The sequence below is a fragment of the Verticillium nonalfalfae genome (genome assembly GCF_003724135.2).
Source record: "Verticillium nonalfalfae strain VnAa140/NRRL 66861 chromosome Unknown scaffold_53, whole genome shotgun sequence".
NCBI classification, from domain to species: Eukaryota; Fungi; Ascomycota; class Sordariomycetes; order Glomerellales; family Plectosphaerellaceae; genus Verticillium; species Verticillium nonalfalfae.
In genome coordinates, this window is record NW_021167278.1 from 176,547 (window position 1) to 191,649 (window position 15,103).

A 15,103-nucleotide genomic window follows, 5' to 3' on the forward strand; every position below is an offset into this window, starting at 1 on the left:
CCTCTCTGCCTGACGATACTCCTGCGCTTGTCGCGACCATCCGCCACCCACGCAAATCGCCAGTCTTCTAGCGACGTCCTTGCGCAAATTACGACCATTCCAGCAAACGTTGTTCTACGTCCTGATAGGTGCGAAGCACCTCGGCCTGCAATCTAGCGAAAGAAAAGGTGGAGGAGCGCTACCCTGCTGCCGCCGCTTGCTGCCTACCGATTCGAGGGTCGTCCGACGAACCTGCAGTAGATCTGGACTTGCATCGCATCAGGTGGCCGCCCAGACGACCAACCCCTCGACGCCCGCCCGTCTGGAAGCGTGCAGGCCCGACGTCAGCGTTCACGCTTGCCCACGAGCAAGCCTCCCCCGTCTTTGCTCTCAACGTGGGAGGCCAGCCCGCACCAATCTAGAGACATGCAGAAGTCTGGCACGACACCCACCAGCAGCAGCACGCCCTTCTTCTCGAGCTCCTTCTTCTCGTCCTCCTCAACGACAAAGTCCCGTCCTGGGACCGCATCTGGCGACCCTCCCTCGTCCTCCTCCTCCTCCCAGCTGCCGCCGCCACCGCCATTGTCGCAACACAATACCCTCACCAAAGACCGAAAAGGATCTTTTGGCCGCAAGACGTCTTTCAGCTCGCCCTCGAAAGCATCCAAGCGCCGCGCGAACAGCAGCTCAGGAGGCGGTTTCAATGTCATAGTCACCGACAGCAAAGTACCTCCCGCCCTGCCGGACTTTGCGCTCGCTGCTGCTGCCAAGATCTCGAAGGACACCGATGCCATACAAAGCCCGGCGAGCGCCGACAGCTTCTCCAAGATGCTCGGCAGAACGCCCACCGGACAGAGCAGCATGAACGACAGGCTGGCGGCACCCCTCAGCGCCAACGCTGGCATGTGGGCTGGCAGCGAGGCCGCCGTTGTTCACCTCCAGATTCAAGAGCTCGCGAAGAAGCGCATGGCGACTCTGGAGTACCTGCGTAAAGCGTGAGTCGCCTTTGGATTTCGCCAACACGATCAACATGTGCGCGTGTCTGCAATGCGAAAGCAAAGCTAACGTACGAGATGACAGACACGAATCGCGTCTTTACTGGTTCAACACTGTCGTCTTCGAACGAAGCGACCTGCAACGATTCCCGTACTTCGATCCCCGAAAACTCGCGCGACGCGCCACGAACTATCTCCTTCTCGGCTTGTCGCTACCCACAGTCGCAGACCTCAACTCGAACACACCACTCGACTTTCTCCGCAGTCTCAACGTCCTTCTTCAAGAGTTCGAGTCCTTCCAACAATTACACGGTGAGGCCGGTTCGTCGACAAGCTCGCTGTCACGCGCCCGGCTGCCGCAGATGTTTCGCCGGGGTCCCGTTGGCAAGTCGAGACGCAGCAATAGCGGCGCCAACGACATTGGCGTGCCCATGGATGACGCCATGAGCGGAGGAATCGGTGGCACGCAAAACGCAAACGTCGTCAACTTTGCGCATAGCGAAACAGACCTCTTGCCCGGCGAAGAGTACACGCTTCTTCTTACGCCAGCGCTGCCTTTTGAGCCCGATTACTTTGAGACGTTCGCGACGCTGTGCGACGTGCTTATTGACACATACACAAAATTACTCAGCCTGATGCCCACCCCTGCGGTCGCGACAGCGCCAGTGGGCGAGCTATTCGCCAAGGTCGATGGTAGGGTGCGCAAGATCATCGTCCAGGGTGCAGTCAAGGAGTTCGAGGACCAGAGCAGGGCTCACGCCAAAACAGAGATGGCGAACATCAGTAAAGTGGTGCTGGGAGGATTGATGTAAACGAGCCACGGGCGACTTTGATAGAAGGCTGGAGTCAACTGGCGTTAGACTTTTTTTTTCTTTTGCTTTTCGAATACCACATGTCACACATGAGCCGTTCATTCAATTAAGAAGCTGATTCTTGCGATCGAACATGGCCGCTCCGTAAAGACCAGCCACAGCAGTCCATGCATGCATGGTCTTCTCGCCGAGCAACTTAATGGTACTCGAACGGCAAGACTCGTCAGTCCGAAACTAGGATAAACGACTGAGATGACTAGATAAAGGGTGTTGTTGAAGTTCTTTCAGAAACCATAACGCAATGTTTTGTCGTCACAAGGGCGGCCATTCTTTGATGACTCCACCGTCAGTGCTTGACTCTATTGATATTCATCATGTAGAACTTCAACAACACACACTCCCTCAAAGCGGCCACGACTGCGCACCGCGAGAAGCATCGCTCATACTGGAGGAAGACTTCCTGCGAAGTCCCCAGAGAGATGGAAAAGGTGAATCTCCAGACAAGCTGGCAACTCGCGGCAGAAACAGCCATGACTGCAGTGAACCCCCCTCGCGCCAAGAATGAGCCCCATCGAGTACTCCAAGCTGTTGAGGCTAGGCGATCGCATATCTATCGTGCTCGACGAAAAACCCTCCCGGCCCTTTGACGCCCACAGCACGCATCGACACCCACGGCTACCCCGCCATCGAGCCGACCTTCCTCCCACGGAGGATCCGATCAAGCGGCCAAGAGCGCGGACTCATATCTTCGTCCATGAGGTCTCAAGACCACCCGACTAGACTCCAAGAGAGAAAGGTTGACCAATGTAGCGGCGGGGCAGGGCAGAGGAGGACAGACTGAGGACAGGGCCAGGAGGTCAGCCGCAGTGCTTCTGTGGCGGCGCGTTTCCGCAATGTCCTTCCGTGAGGAGAAGACGTGTCCGGGGACTTTCTCCCAAAGCAAGAGAATTGAGACGCTCAGAGAGTGTCTCTGTTTGTGAGCTTCGAATGGCGATCTGTTGGACGAGGGGGGTTGAAGAAGGGAAGAGAATGTATGGTTAGGTTGGTTGGTGAACTTTTTTTTTTAAGGGCCTGCAGAAGGGACGTGCGTCTATCGGCAGAATCGGTGGGGTAGGTTCTCTTGGTTTTGTACCAACCTGAAGTCAGGCAGCCATGGACAGGCAGCCAGGTGGTGCCTGCTGGAGGGAATTGCGCTCTTTGATTGGCTCACAATGAAGCTCTTTTCGACCAGCCTTGTCTGCCTTCACCTCGAGCTTCCTGGCCAGGAACGAAGGACGACGTATATCAAGGTCCCATCTGTGACGCGTTGCGCCTACCCACCTTCGCCCGCGTTACCCTTCCGATCTCGATGATCTGAACATTGCAACACTCAGACGAAAAAAACCCAACCCTCGCCCAGGTCCATCGATCGGAACACAAGCCACAACACTTTCGATCGACACCATGTCTGGACTTTTCGGCAGCGCGTCGTCTTCGTCGGCCAGCAACACCGTCGGCGACCTTAAGTCGGATGTCGCCCTGAGCAACCCGCCCGAAGACACCGTCTCCGACCTTGCCTTTTCCCCCGCCACAAATCAGACCAACGACTTCCTCGCCATCTCCAGCTGGGACAAGAAGGTCAGGATATACGAGGTCACGGGCAACGGCCAGAGCGAAGGAAGGCACGCATACGATCACGAGGGACCCGTCTTCAACGTCGACTTTTCCAAGGTACGTCTATCCTCCGTCGCGATCCCTCCATTGCGGAGGTTGCTGCCGGCCTAGCTGACTCGCAGTTCTGTAGGATGGCACAAAGGTCATTTCGGGCGGCGCAGACAAGGTTGTAAAGTGCTGCGACCTCGGCTCGCGGCAGGAAGTCAAGGTCGGCGAGCACGATCAGCCAGTGCGCAGCGTGCGCTTCTTCGAATCAAGCGGCAACCAGATGGTCGTGTCCGGCTCGTGGGACAAGACGGTCAAGTACTGGGATATGCGACAGCAGGCGCCCGCCGCGACGTTGCAGTGCCAGGACCGCGTCTACTCCCTCGACGTCAAGAACGACCTCCTCGTCATCGGCACGGCGGACCGCTACATCAACATTGTCAACCTCAAGAACCCCACGACCTTTTACAAGACGCTGCAGAGCCCTCTCAAGTGGCAGACGCGCGTCGTGAGCTGCTTCACCGACGCCGCTGGGTTTGCTATCGGCAGTATCGAGGGCCGGTGCGCCATTCAGTATGTCGAGGACAAGGACAGCAGGTACGTTACGATACTGGTTTTTCTTCCTCATTCATCTCACACCCAGAACTCCCCCCGCTGACGGGTCTTCCCACCAAAAGCCTGAACTTTTCATTCAAGTGCCACCGCGACCCGCCGCAGAACAACATCACCAACGTCTTTGCCGTCAACGACATCTCCTTCCACCCCGTGCACGGCACCTTCAGCACCGCCGGCTCGGACGGAACGTTCCACTTCTGGGACAAGGACGCCAAGCACCGCCTCAAGGGCTACCCCAACGTCGGCGGAAGCATCACGTCGACAAAGTTCAACAAGAACGGCTCCATCTTTGCCTACGCCGTGGGCTACGACTGGTCCAAGGGCTTCCAGCACAACACGCAACAGCTGCAGACCAAGGTCATGCTCCACCCTGTGCAGCAGGATGAGTGCAAGCCCAGGCCCACAATGAAGAAGCGGTAAGGGGCTGCAGTATGGCGGAATGGGCGTGATTGTATGACGGGGTCAGAAGACAGAGAGTGCAGCCACGGAAATGATTAGAATAGTCCTTCTCTGCTCTCTCTCTCTCTCTCTCTTGATCCACGTGCAGATGGGAGCTGAGAACGTTGCGGTGGTGTGATTTGAGAAGGGGCGCTTCTTCAGGAGCGTGTGATACCAAATGGCACGCATTGATCACACAAAAAAATAAAGGGTCATGTAATGAATTCGATAGCAAATGAGATTTCTGGAACAGTCCAGCTCGGAAGATTCCGTATAACGTCATGTTATTCATCGTCAGACGTCTAGCAGAAACAATGCCATGCTGCGTCAGGTGCGCGCATTGTGAAGCATTCTAATTAAAGTAAGATGTGTGTGGGTACTGTTCGTGAAAAGTAAACTCCCCCTATAAAAGAACCCAACAGCTCATAACATCACGATATCCCGGGTCGCATTTCCCTTCGTGCGTGCTCGATGGGTCCAGAAAGATTCCTCCCCCCTTTCAACAGGGAGAGATGACAGAAGAGCCAAATGCCATTCGCACGTCACCGTCACCGTCCGCGTGACAAATCCAGTGCTTTCAGGAGCAGAGAGAGGGCTCGTCAGGCCTGGCTCTCCATGGTGCCCCAGAGATTCCTCAACATGCTCGACTCCCGCTCGACGGGTTCCGCGTCGTGAGCGAAGCGCAGCTCGACGCCGTCGACGCCCATGCCCTCGACCTCGGTCAGCGCAGCGACGGGTAGGGCGTTGGCGGGGTCAGCGGCGACGACGCTGATCTCGGGCGTGAGAGGACGGGCCTCGGGTGCCTCGGGGCGGTGGCGGGCGAAGCTGTCGGGGAGCAGGGGCATGCGGGCGTAGAATGCGTCGGAGATGGCGGCGCCGACGGAGGAGGGGAAGGCGAAGAGGGTCGCGTCGATGGTGGGGGCGCCGGTGTAGGCTGTGGCGGCGGAGAGCGAGGAGAAGGTCTGCATGAGGGGGCGCGGGTGGGATTTGGAGGGTTGAGGCTGCGGGGTTGGGCGGTGGGTTGTGGTGATGGAGCGGGCGTGATGCTGGCGTTGTGTGTTAGATCAGAAGAGCTTCGTCCCTGGTAGGGCGAGGGCGACATACATCGGATTCCGGGCTCTTCTTGAGAAGCTCGGCGTACTTGGGCATCAGGACGGCGCCATGAGAGTAGTGGCTATCGATGAGGCCCCGGTTGGCGGCCGAGTTGATGGAACGGGTGAGCTTGGAGACGGGGGCGGTGATTCGGGACATGACTTGAATGATGTGAGTGCTGAAGATGGAACTATATTGGGTTTGTTGAATGGCAGAGCTGGGTAGGATCCGTGGTGGTTGAAGTGTGGCAGGTGGCGCGTGTGAGTGAGAAATCAAGATCAGTGGAAAGAAAAGGCAGGAAAAACCGAGGCAGGCGGCGGGAGGGAAGGGTGCGGGTTGATATATCTTGAGGCGGGAGGTGGACGGCTTGGTGCGAGCTACTTGCTTCTGCTCTACATGGGTGACAGGGTGGGCGAGACCTTGACCCGGAGCTCCGGTGCGGTGCGGAGGCGCAGGGGGTGGGGAGAGACATCGAACAACGCCCACTGCCGCCTCCCTGAAAGGTACCTGATCTGATCTGCCATGTACTAGGTCGATGGCAGAACGAGGCGGGATGAGGAGGCTTGCTTGGCCCACTGGGACCTGATCAACACACACACACGTGTACAGTACGTATCGACTCCATGTGCATCGTCCTTCTGCTTCTCGTGACGGACCCATTCCACGTAGGTATCTCCCGTCACTGTGCGAATGGATACGGAGCGCAACGAGATTCAATGCAGCATAATGTGCTGATGTACTGAGGTGGTACTGGAGGAAGCAATATGCCACACGAATCAGGAGCTCGACGGATAAGTATGCTGCATGAGATGTGGTGGCATGGAACGCAGGCTCGCCTGTATCTGAACCACCACCTTGCTCTTCTTTCCAGCGGGAGGTAGAGAGGGAGGTAATGGGACGAGAATGCGGGCGTGATAACAAATTCCAGGAGGCGCATCATCTTGATGCGATATGCCCACCAACAGATAGATAGATAGATAGACGTGCTCACGAGTGCGTGCGCACACGCACACGCACTGTCTGCCTGCCTGCGTTTCGTAGCTCCATCATCCGGGCCCAGCAACCCCTATCCTCATCGCCTCAGCGACCCTCGCCTCAGCGATGATCGCCTGACCGCATTATTTCGATGTGAAATGAGGGGCTGTTGAGTCGTTGGTTTGGGGAGGGACCCCCTGCCGCTTGTTGCGGCGTTGTCGAGTCGAGTCCAGCACGCACCAGCCAGCACCAGCACCAGCACGCGGCCAGGGGTCCTCACCAAACCAAACGTTGAGGAGCTTGGGCCACAAGGTGCGGGGCGCGGACCTGCCGCGGCGCCGGCACCTGGGGCGGTCAGATCTCTTTAGGTTTGGCCTGGATCCAACAACAACTCAACCTGTGGACTCAAGCCCACCTCAGCCCAGCCCCAATCCGTGGCGAGCAGTACCTCCTGTCGCCCATGCAGGCGCATGCGGGAAGCGAAGCACCTTGGCTCCCCAGTATGCATGCAGCAGGGCATCTTCGGCACGGGGAGACCAGAGAGAAGGGGACCACGAGGTACAGCACAATGCACCACACCACACCACAATGAGCGGCAAGACGGATGTGCTTCACCTCGATGCGTGCACTCGCTCACCGCCAGATCGAGGCTGCGTTTTCGAGCCGCCATGCACGAGGCACGGCAAGCACACCGTGAGTGTAGTTCATTTTCACCGATGGCCTGCCCGCCTGACGGATGAGATTGCGAAATCGGGCCATTCTGGAATGTGGAAGTGTGAGTGGTGCCCGGTGCCCCTCTGGGGTTCATTATGAATCGTTGAGCCTCGACAAGGCCGGGCCAGAAGGTGGAGAGGTCGAGGGAGGGCCTGTATTGGTGACATACCATCGCTGTTGTTGACACAGTGATGCTATGCACTGTCTCGAACCCTGCCTCTGACTTGTTTCTCGCCTATCCATCTGGCGCTTCCGTGCCTGGCAGAACAACATCAAGGGTTAATACAGAGCCCTGCGTGAACCTCGCGCTCTCTCAAGTCAGGCGGTCTTTCGTCAGTCGTCGACCAACAAGCACCCTCAATGAAGGAACTGTGTTCGTTGATGCTATTTTCGGCGGGGGTTGGCAGGAAGCTCAGCCCTTGACCGGGCCATCACTGCCTTCACCACTGCATTCCAGCCCCCCACCACGCTCCAGCACGGGCAGGGGACCCTCGAGGCACTGCTTCCAAGAGCAGCAGCACCTGTCGCATGGGCCCAAGGCCTCCGTCTCACGACCACCCCCAATTGACTCGAGCCATTTCAGCTGGACCACCCTGCCCTTGACTCGCCCCTGGATCCATGCCAAGCATCGCCATCTCGTCATCCTTGAGAAACTTGGCAATACACCAGCGGCGTGAGAGAGCCTCCGGAGAATCAAGGCAACACATCTACGGTCTCTTCATCTTTTCATGAGACGCCGGGTTTTCCAAAGAGCGAATACAACTGCCGTTCCTGTCGAGGGCAGTTGGAGGGGCCTCCCTCCTTCCCCGCCTCGGGGCAGTCTGGGGCCGTGTGAGCAGCTCGACGACAGTTCGCTTGTTGGCCAGCGACAAGCGATCAACGCGTGAAGGAGCTTCCCGTGAGCGAGTTGGTGATTCCTTTCGTCTGCGCCTTGAATGAGTCTCGCGTTGTTCTCTCCTGGTTCAGAATGGTAGTGCCCTGTTCTTCTACATCGCCTCGTTGCATCTGAATAGGCACAGCGGTTTCTCGGCTCGCCAAGAATCATCATAGCATGTTTGTGTTCACAATTCGATCAACTAGCAATATCCCGCACCTAGCCCCTTCGCCGCAGCACTAAGGAGGCTGCCATGTTTGTATCCTTCGCTCATCGCACTGCCCAGGGCACTGCCACAGGCGGACCCCTCAGCAGGGTCCCTACTGGGGCGGACATCGAGGGTACGCAGAGCCAGGCGTGCACGCGCAAACAAGCCTGATTGCTAATCCATGTGGTTCGCCGGCAGCTACGCTCGGAGCGCGCATGGCACTGGGAAGCAAGGATGCCGCCAACGTCTTCCTCATCACAGGTGACCACGAGGCTTGGAATGGTCCATCGGATCAGACAGTACACACGATGCGATCTTGGGGTGTAACGACCGTGTCAGGCACCCTGGTCGAGGATCGAGCCCAAGCGGCGTTGAACCCGGGCCAGCAGAAGGAGAAGAAGAAGAGTCTGAGCAAGCTCTGGGGTCTGAGGCGACACTCGCCTGCACAACCCCAATTGCAGGCTCTCCTAGGTGCTGCTATTTTTCACTTTGCGGGCAGTGCAGTCGAGCTGCGGAGCGAGCTCGAAAAGCTGGCATCACTTGGCGTTTCGATGCAAGGCGAATCCAGGCCGATCGTCGTTTGGGAACCCAGCAACTTGTCTCTGTACGAGTTGCAGCAGGCCCTACCACTCACCGACATTGCATCCTTCAGCCCCAACACATTGGCAATGCTGTATGGTTCCGAGGGCGACGCAGACGAGGCTGCGATCGAGGGCTACGTGGGTACGCTCATGGCCGGGGCGATTGGACCTTCAGGGAAGGGTATCATCCTCGTGCGCAGTGACGAAAAACATCTGGTGGCGACCCAAGAGGGTAGCTTATCCTGGACGCCGACGTTCCACAACTCGGGCGGTCATCAGTACATTCACAGGGCCGGGACCGCGTCGGTCTTCGTGGGAGCCTTTGCCATCCGCTTCGTGCAAAGGGGCAACGCAGCCGAGGCAGCTCTCGCCGGTTCCGTGGCCGAAAGCTTTGCGCAAGAGCAAGTTGGGCTTCCCAGCCGAGACCCGTGCCCCAATCTGAGCGCACAAGAGGACTACGCACATGCATCTTACGGACTGCCTCGGGGGCGTGCTGCCGGTAACGAGGTGTGGAACCTTGTGGGCTTCGAAGTGCGCGTGCGGGAGCTTAGGGAGAGGATAGCTGCGGACCGGCGTCACCAACAGAGCCAGCAGAGGCGGCTGTCGGGTGACACCATTACTGACGAGATGTGAAAACGGTTGTGGGCAGGCGGGCAGGCGGGCAGGCGGGCAGGAAGGGTGTCTGTGGTCTTTGTCAAAGACCTCAAACAGCGGCGGCATCAGTAACAGCGGCATGGTAAACGGGTATTATTCTAAGTCTTTTTTGCTTTTTTTCTTGCTTGCAATTATCCCCCCCTTGCAGGGATGTCCAAGCTTTTCCTCGTAGACCAGCCCTTGTGATCTCGTACCAGACGTCTACCGAATGACCTGGGTGCCCTCGGCGGGCTCGAGGATGCGCCACTCGCAGTCGATCTGCTTCGGGTTGGCGTCCTTGAGGGTCTGGATGATGCGGTTGGCAATGGCCTCGAAGTTCCCGGTCGCAAGAGCAAGAATGGTGGGGCCGGCACCGGAGAGGCAGACGCCGAGGAAGCCGGGCTGGTTGCTCGGCGACATGGACTCGACAACCTCGCTGAGACCGGGGATGAGGGTTTGGCGGTAGGGCTGGTGGATCTTGTCCTGCATGGCGAGGTGGATGAGCTCCGGATCCGGCGGCGAGGTGCCGAGGGCGACGGGCAGGAGGGCGATGCGCTGCATGTTGAAGGTCTGGGCGGACGCGTCAGTCAAGAGAAGGGGAGGAAGAGGAGCGGCAGCAGCAGCACCAAGGGCAGACGTACGACATCGGGGCGGGTGTAGTGCGGCGGCAGGACCTCGCGGGCGAGGTGGGTGGGCACCTGGAAGTTGGGGATGATGGCGATGGCCTTGATCTCCTTGGCCCAGGGGAACTTGATGTGGTGGCCGATGCCGTGGGGCGGGGCGGGCGGGGTCTCGCCCGTGTCGACGCCGCCGGCCGGGGCGGGCAGGACCTCGGCGAGGGGGATCTCGATGCGCTGCGTGTCTTCGGGGGCGAGGGGGCGGAGGTAGGTGCCGACGAAGCCGCCGTAGAGGGAGGCGCCGACATTGTCGGGGTGGCGTTCTGCGGTGCGCATCGGGCGTGAGCAAGCAGTGGACAGGGGGGACGGGGCGGATGCGTGGTCTCTCCTGGCAGGAGAAGGGGCGGCATGGTGACTCACCGATCATGAGGCAAAAGTCAAAGAGGCGGTCGAGGTCGAGGTCGAGGTGGCCGACCTCGCGGCCGAGCATGACACCGGCGACGACGGCGGATCCGGAGCTGCCGAGGCCGCGGCCGAGAGGGATGGGGTTCTTGATGTGGACGTGGGTCTCGACGGGGAACATGCGCTGGCCGTGGCAGCGCAGGACGTAGAGGGCGACGCGCGTGATGAGGTTGGCGGAGGGGTCGAGGCTGATGTCGGCGCTGCCCTCGCCCTGGCCCTCGTAGGTGATGCGGCAGTTCAGGGGCTCGGCGGAGGTGGCGCGGGCGCGGTCGATGGTGACGTGCAGCTCGAGGTAGACGGAGAGGGCGAGGCCGATGACATCGAAGCCGGGACCAATGTTGGCGGAGGACGAAGGGGTTTTGATAACGAAGGTCTCCATGATGATGATGATGGGGCCCTTGGCGGGGGGTTGGACGAGCGAATGAGGTGACGAGTGCCCGAGGTCCCTGACGGCGGATGATTCTCGATATGGTCGAGAGGCCCTAGGTGAGTCGGCAGTTCTGGGGTTGGTCGTCGTCTATCACACGCAAGACCAGTCAGTGAGCAGGGCCGTTTGCGAGTGAGTGAGTGAGTGCGTCTGTGTGTCCCTGATCGTGGCTGGAAAATTCGGGAGCAGCCCGATCATCGGAGCTTCAGCCACAGGGCAACGCACGGGCAGGCAGGAGGGGTCGGACCCGTGAGGTGAGAGGGGTCGGTCCTGGCCAGGGGAGCGGTGACTCAGCTTCCACTAGGTAGGTACCTTAGGTAAGGAACTTTTTGTAAGGTACCTTATCAAGGTAGTAGGCAACGAGCAGTACCAGCCATACCGCCGACCGTACTCGGCGTCACGGCGAGCGAGCCACGGCGCATGGGATTGTGGGCCAAAATGCCATTTCTCTTCGCCCCTCCCCCGTTAAGACCTAAAAGGGAGCAAGACAGGGTGGTCCCCACTGTCGTCACTGCCCGACGTCATCCCCAGGAACAACATCAGATTCCCGTACGAAATTCCCATCTCGTCTGGTACGGGCGCACCGTCTTTCTCATTCGCCAAATTCCCATCCTGCTTCCCCCTCTATTGCATCACATCTCGATCTGCCCATCCCAAGTCCCACCCTGCGCGAGACCCTTTTCTTGCCTCTTGGCTTTCTTGATTCTCCGTCCACAGCCAAGATCATCAATCATTCTCTCTCTCTCTCTCTCTATCCCCCCCCCTTCTCGCTGCCTCAAAAGTCGCTCACGGCCTATCCCAGTCTCTGTCACTCGACACGGCCGTCTGATACCTTGCTTATATAGGCAGTTGCCTCCCCCGTGTCCTCTCCGCTTCAGGCACTCTCAGTTCCCCGAACGAGCATACCGCCTACCAGCCAGCCTTACCACCCAACTCCTGCACCGCCAGCCTTACCACCTCCTGCCTGCAACACCAGCCAACACAACATCCATCTCCACCATCATCGCTGCGTCCCAGTCAACAGTGCCATCACCGTCGCGCAAGGGGCATTTCATCAGGCATTGATGAGCACAACGCCCGCCCTCCAACTCGACCGACACGTCCTCACAGATGGCCACGACTAGGGCCTCGAATCAATGACAAACTCCACCCAGCAGCCCAACAACAGAGACCTTCCACGCGCCATCACCGACTCGTCTCTCCCGACTCGCCGCCGCCATGACCCTCCTTCGCCCCAGGACCCCGGCCCCTACGATCAAGCCGGTTGCTCCTCTCGACGGAGCTCGTCCAAGCGTGGATCCTCTTCCAAGCGCGGCTCGTCCAAAGGCGCTTCCTCGCGCGGTGGATCGTCGAGGCCGTCGGCGGCCCAGCTCGAAGACCACCAGGTACGGGGCAGCCCCTATTTCCCTTTCGTCGCCTGCCCATCGCCCCCTGAGTCACGGGTGATGGCTGTCGACCGCTGACGCCTGGTGACTGACATGCAATTCCGTCCAGAATCGCTCGAGCCCCTCGGATCCCGATTCGTATGCCCATCAGGTATACAGCGACGGTCTCCTGCCCACCCTTGCGAAGCTGCGCAAGGCGGAGGAGAGGGACGACCGCAGGAACTCGCGCATAGAACAGGGCGGCGCCTACTCTTCGAGTGTAGGTCTCGTCCCGTCCCGTCCCGTCCCGTCCCATCACCCCGCGCCACCTGCTGACCCATGGCCCTCTCTCATCCCACAGCGCAACGCGGCCCGGTTCGTGTGCCATGCGTGCAACAGAGTGCAGACCCCTGAATGGCGGCCAGGACCCGATGGGCCCGGCACGCTTTGTAACGTCTGCGGGTTGGTGTACGCCAGTCGTAAGCGGAACAACAAATCGTTGGCGGGTTTCTCCAGCCTGGATCGCCGAAAGAACGGCAAGAACGGTGGCTGATGAAGCCGCCTCGCCATTGTCGCCTCGAACAACGGATTGAGAGACGCGTGTTTGACCCCCCTTCAACGGCGATGATTGTCGGGTTGACTTGAGCGGGGGAATTTTTCTTTTTTTAAGAACTCACGGCAGCAGGCGTTTGGAGCAAGCGTGGCATATCTACTGGCTTGTATCGATGTTCGCGATCTAAATATCCTCGTCTTTCTCTTTCGAAATTGGCTACCTCTTCCCACGGGCCGGCCCACAAAGGGCTCACTTGCTTCACGCTGACACCAAAAAACTTCCATACCTCTGGGTCAGTGTACCTGCCTCGACCGTGTTGGTCTTGACCCGCCTTGACCATCCAAACGACACGATCGGCGATCGAGCTTGAAACTTGAATAACCATCGCAGCCATGCTTCTCCCCGCTCGGCTCTGATTGGGTCAGGGCATTCTCCGCCTTTTGGTGACTTGTCCCGCTTTCCCACCCCCAGTATCCACGTCTTCAACCATCGCGTTTATTTGATGCCCTCACAACCTGTCTCATCAGGTCGTCCACTTTCTCTCTGTCTGCTGGGACAGTCTATCTATGCGGCGGTGGATCCCAAGTAGTTAGGCAGCTTGACAGAGACTGAGGCTTTCGGGAGTTTTGGATTGCGTGTTCGTGTGCTGAGCTGCAGCCCGTCTACTCGATATGTCCCTCTCCAGACTAGCACAAATCAGAAACCCATTGAGCGATGCGCAGCCACTTTGTCTGCCCCCTGTGGTTGGCAGCCACATGTGTGAAGCGATGCGTGTTGCCCTTTTCTGCTCTTCGCCCCGCCCCGCCGAACCCGATCCAACCACGCCGGTCCCCAGGCGCCGTCCGCTTCCGGCCAGCTGGCGCCACCTTGACGGCCGCCCCGTTGGTTGTCCCGTACCACCGGCACCCCGCGTCCGCGGCCGTGGGCTGATCACCGAGGACTGTCCGGGTATTGCCGTCGTTGCCGCGCTTCCAGCACCACCCACTCCTGGATGTGTCGAACCGACCCTCCCCTCTGCTGCCCTGCGACGCTGCCCACGCTGAATACGAAGGCGCCGACTCCACTCGCCTGGCGAGGACGGGATCGTCGGTACAGATACGAGGAGTGGAGGTGTGGGTGAGAGGGGCAAAAGTCCCCGCGACTGCCGACCTGGTTGGTCTCGGTAGTCGTCGCCATTGGAGAGAAAGCGTCGCGGCTCGGGCCTCTGGCGACGTGTGCGCTGGCAGGACGTGGACAGGGCAGCCGTGGAGACGCAAGGGTCCGACGTCACGAAGACATGCGCCATGGTCGTATGTCACGTAGGTAGGCAGATGGAGATGCTGATAGCTTGTTTTGGTATTTAAAAAGCCGAGCCATCGCCGCAGACTGTCTTCCGCCCCCCCCCCCCCCTCCTCCGTACGCAGCATTCACCCCGTTGCCCAGAGACATCACCATTTCCCACCCAGCGAGAACATCATGCGCATCTCCCACTATCTCGGCATCTCGGCCATGGCGGCCATGGCCTCGGCGGTGACAGGTAAGAAGGCAACCCCCCCGGGCTTTCGGCGTCCTCCCTTCCTCGCGGACGCGAGACTGATTGGAACCCCGCCCTTTCCAGTCTCCTACGACACGGGCTACGACGACGGCGACCGCTCCTTCTCGGTCGTCAGCTGCTCCGACGGCGTCAACGGCCTGACGACGCGGTACGGCTGGACGACGCAGCGCCAGGCCACCGGGTTTCCCTACATTGGCGGCGCCGAGGCCGTCGCGGGCTGGAACTCGCCGAACGTGAGTCCTTCCGTGCCCTTCGCTTCCTTGCCCCCCCTCCCCCTCCCCATCATGCTGTCCAAGTCTCAAAGACGAGAGAGAGGCGTGCGCCGCCGCCTTGATGCGGAGGAACATACCCGTCCGTCTTGGCGAGCGAGGACTGACGTGTGCCGTGCCCCGGTGGATAGTGCGGCACCTGCTGGGAGCTTGCGTACGGCGGGCGCACCATTCACGTGCTGGCCGTGGACCATGCGCTCGCCGGGTTCAACATTGCGCTGGACGCGCTCAATGCCCTCACGAACGGACAGGCGGTGCAGCTGGGGCGCGTCGAGGCGTCGTCGAAGCAGGTCGACGTGGCCGAGTGCGGTCTGTAGAAAGTT

At 59.5% G+C, this 15,103-nt stretch overlaps 7 protein-coding genes across 7 annotated transcripts; 5 read left to right on the top strand and 2 right to left on the bottom strand.

Annotated features, from left to right (window-relative positions):
* Positions 1-405: 405 nt before the first annotated feature.
* Positions 406-1,786, top strand: D7B24_007049 (uncharacterized protein; the record flags this gene model as incomplete). The annotated part of the gene is made up of 2 exons (XM_028641166.1): positions 406-974; positions 1,060-1,786. The coding sequence occupies 2 exons, from the start codon at positions 406-408 to the stop codon at positions 1,784-1,786; spliced, it is 1,296 nt and encodes a 431-aa protein (XP_028494843.1).
* Positions 1,787-3,229: 1,443 nt separating this feature from the next.
* On the top strand, positions 3,230-4,459 carry GLE2 (RNA export factor gle2; the record flags this gene model as incomplete). Its single annotated transcript, XM_028641167.1, has 3 exons — positions 3,230-3,496; positions 3,570-4,021; positions 4,102-4,459. The coding sequence occupies 3 exons, from the start codon at positions 3,230-3,232 to the stop codon at positions 4,457-4,459; spliced, it is 1,077 nt and encodes a 358-aa protein (XP_028494844.1).
* Positions 4,460-5,076: 617 nt separating this feature from the next.
* Positions 5,077-5,728, bottom strand: D7B24_007051 (uncharacterized protein; the record flags this gene model as incomplete). The annotated part of the gene is made up of 2 exons (XM_028641168.1): positions 5,077-5,523; positions 5,582-5,728. The coding sequence occupies 2 exons, from the start codon at positions 5,726-5,728 to the stop codon at positions 5,077-5,079; spliced, it is 594 nt and encodes a 197-aa protein (XP_028494845.1).
* A 2,657-nt stretch (positions 5,729-8,385) lies between these two features.
* Positions 8,386-9,554, top strand: D7B24_007052 (uncharacterized protein; the record flags this gene model as incomplete). The annotated part of the gene is made up of 2 exons (XM_028641169.1): positions 8,386-8,473; positions 8,539-9,554. 2 exons carry the CDS (start codon positions 8,386-8,388, stop codon positions 9,552-9,554), a joined length of 1,104 nt encoding a protein of 367 aa, XP_028494846.1.
* Positions 9,555-9,776: 222 nt separating this feature from the next.
* On the bottom strand, positions 9,777-11,012 carry D7B24_007053 (uncharacterized protein; the record flags this gene model as incomplete). The annotated part of the gene is made up of 3 exons (XM_028641170.1): positions 9,777-10,124; positions 10,196-10,494; positions 10,592-11,012. The coding sequence occupies 3 exons, from the start codon at positions 11,010-11,012 to the stop codon at positions 9,777-9,779; spliced, it is 1,068 nt and encodes a 355-aa protein (XP_028494847.1).
* Positions 11,013-12,196: 1,184 nt separating this feature from the next.
* Positions 12,197-12,977, top strand: D7B24_007054 (uncharacterized protein; the record flags this gene model as incomplete). Its single annotated transcript, XM_028641171.1, has 3 exons — positions 12,197-12,445; positions 12,555-12,704; positions 12,786-12,977. The coding sequence occupies 3 exons, from the start codon at positions 12,197-12,199 to the stop codon at positions 12,975-12,977; spliced, it is 591 nt and encodes a 196-aa protein (XP_028494848.1).
* Positions 12,978-14,432: 1,455 nt separating this feature from the next.
* D7B24_007055 (uncharacterized protein) lies at positions 14,433-15,097 on the top strand (the record flags this gene model as incomplete). The annotated part of the gene is made up of 3 exons (XM_028641172.1): positions 14,433-14,493; positions 14,575-14,744; positions 14,912-15,097. 3 exons carry the CDS (start codon positions 14,433-14,435, stop codon positions 15,095-15,097), a joined length of 417 nt encoding a protein of 138 aa, XP_028494849.1.
* Between the last annotated feature and the right edge of the window lie 6 nt (positions 15,098-15,103).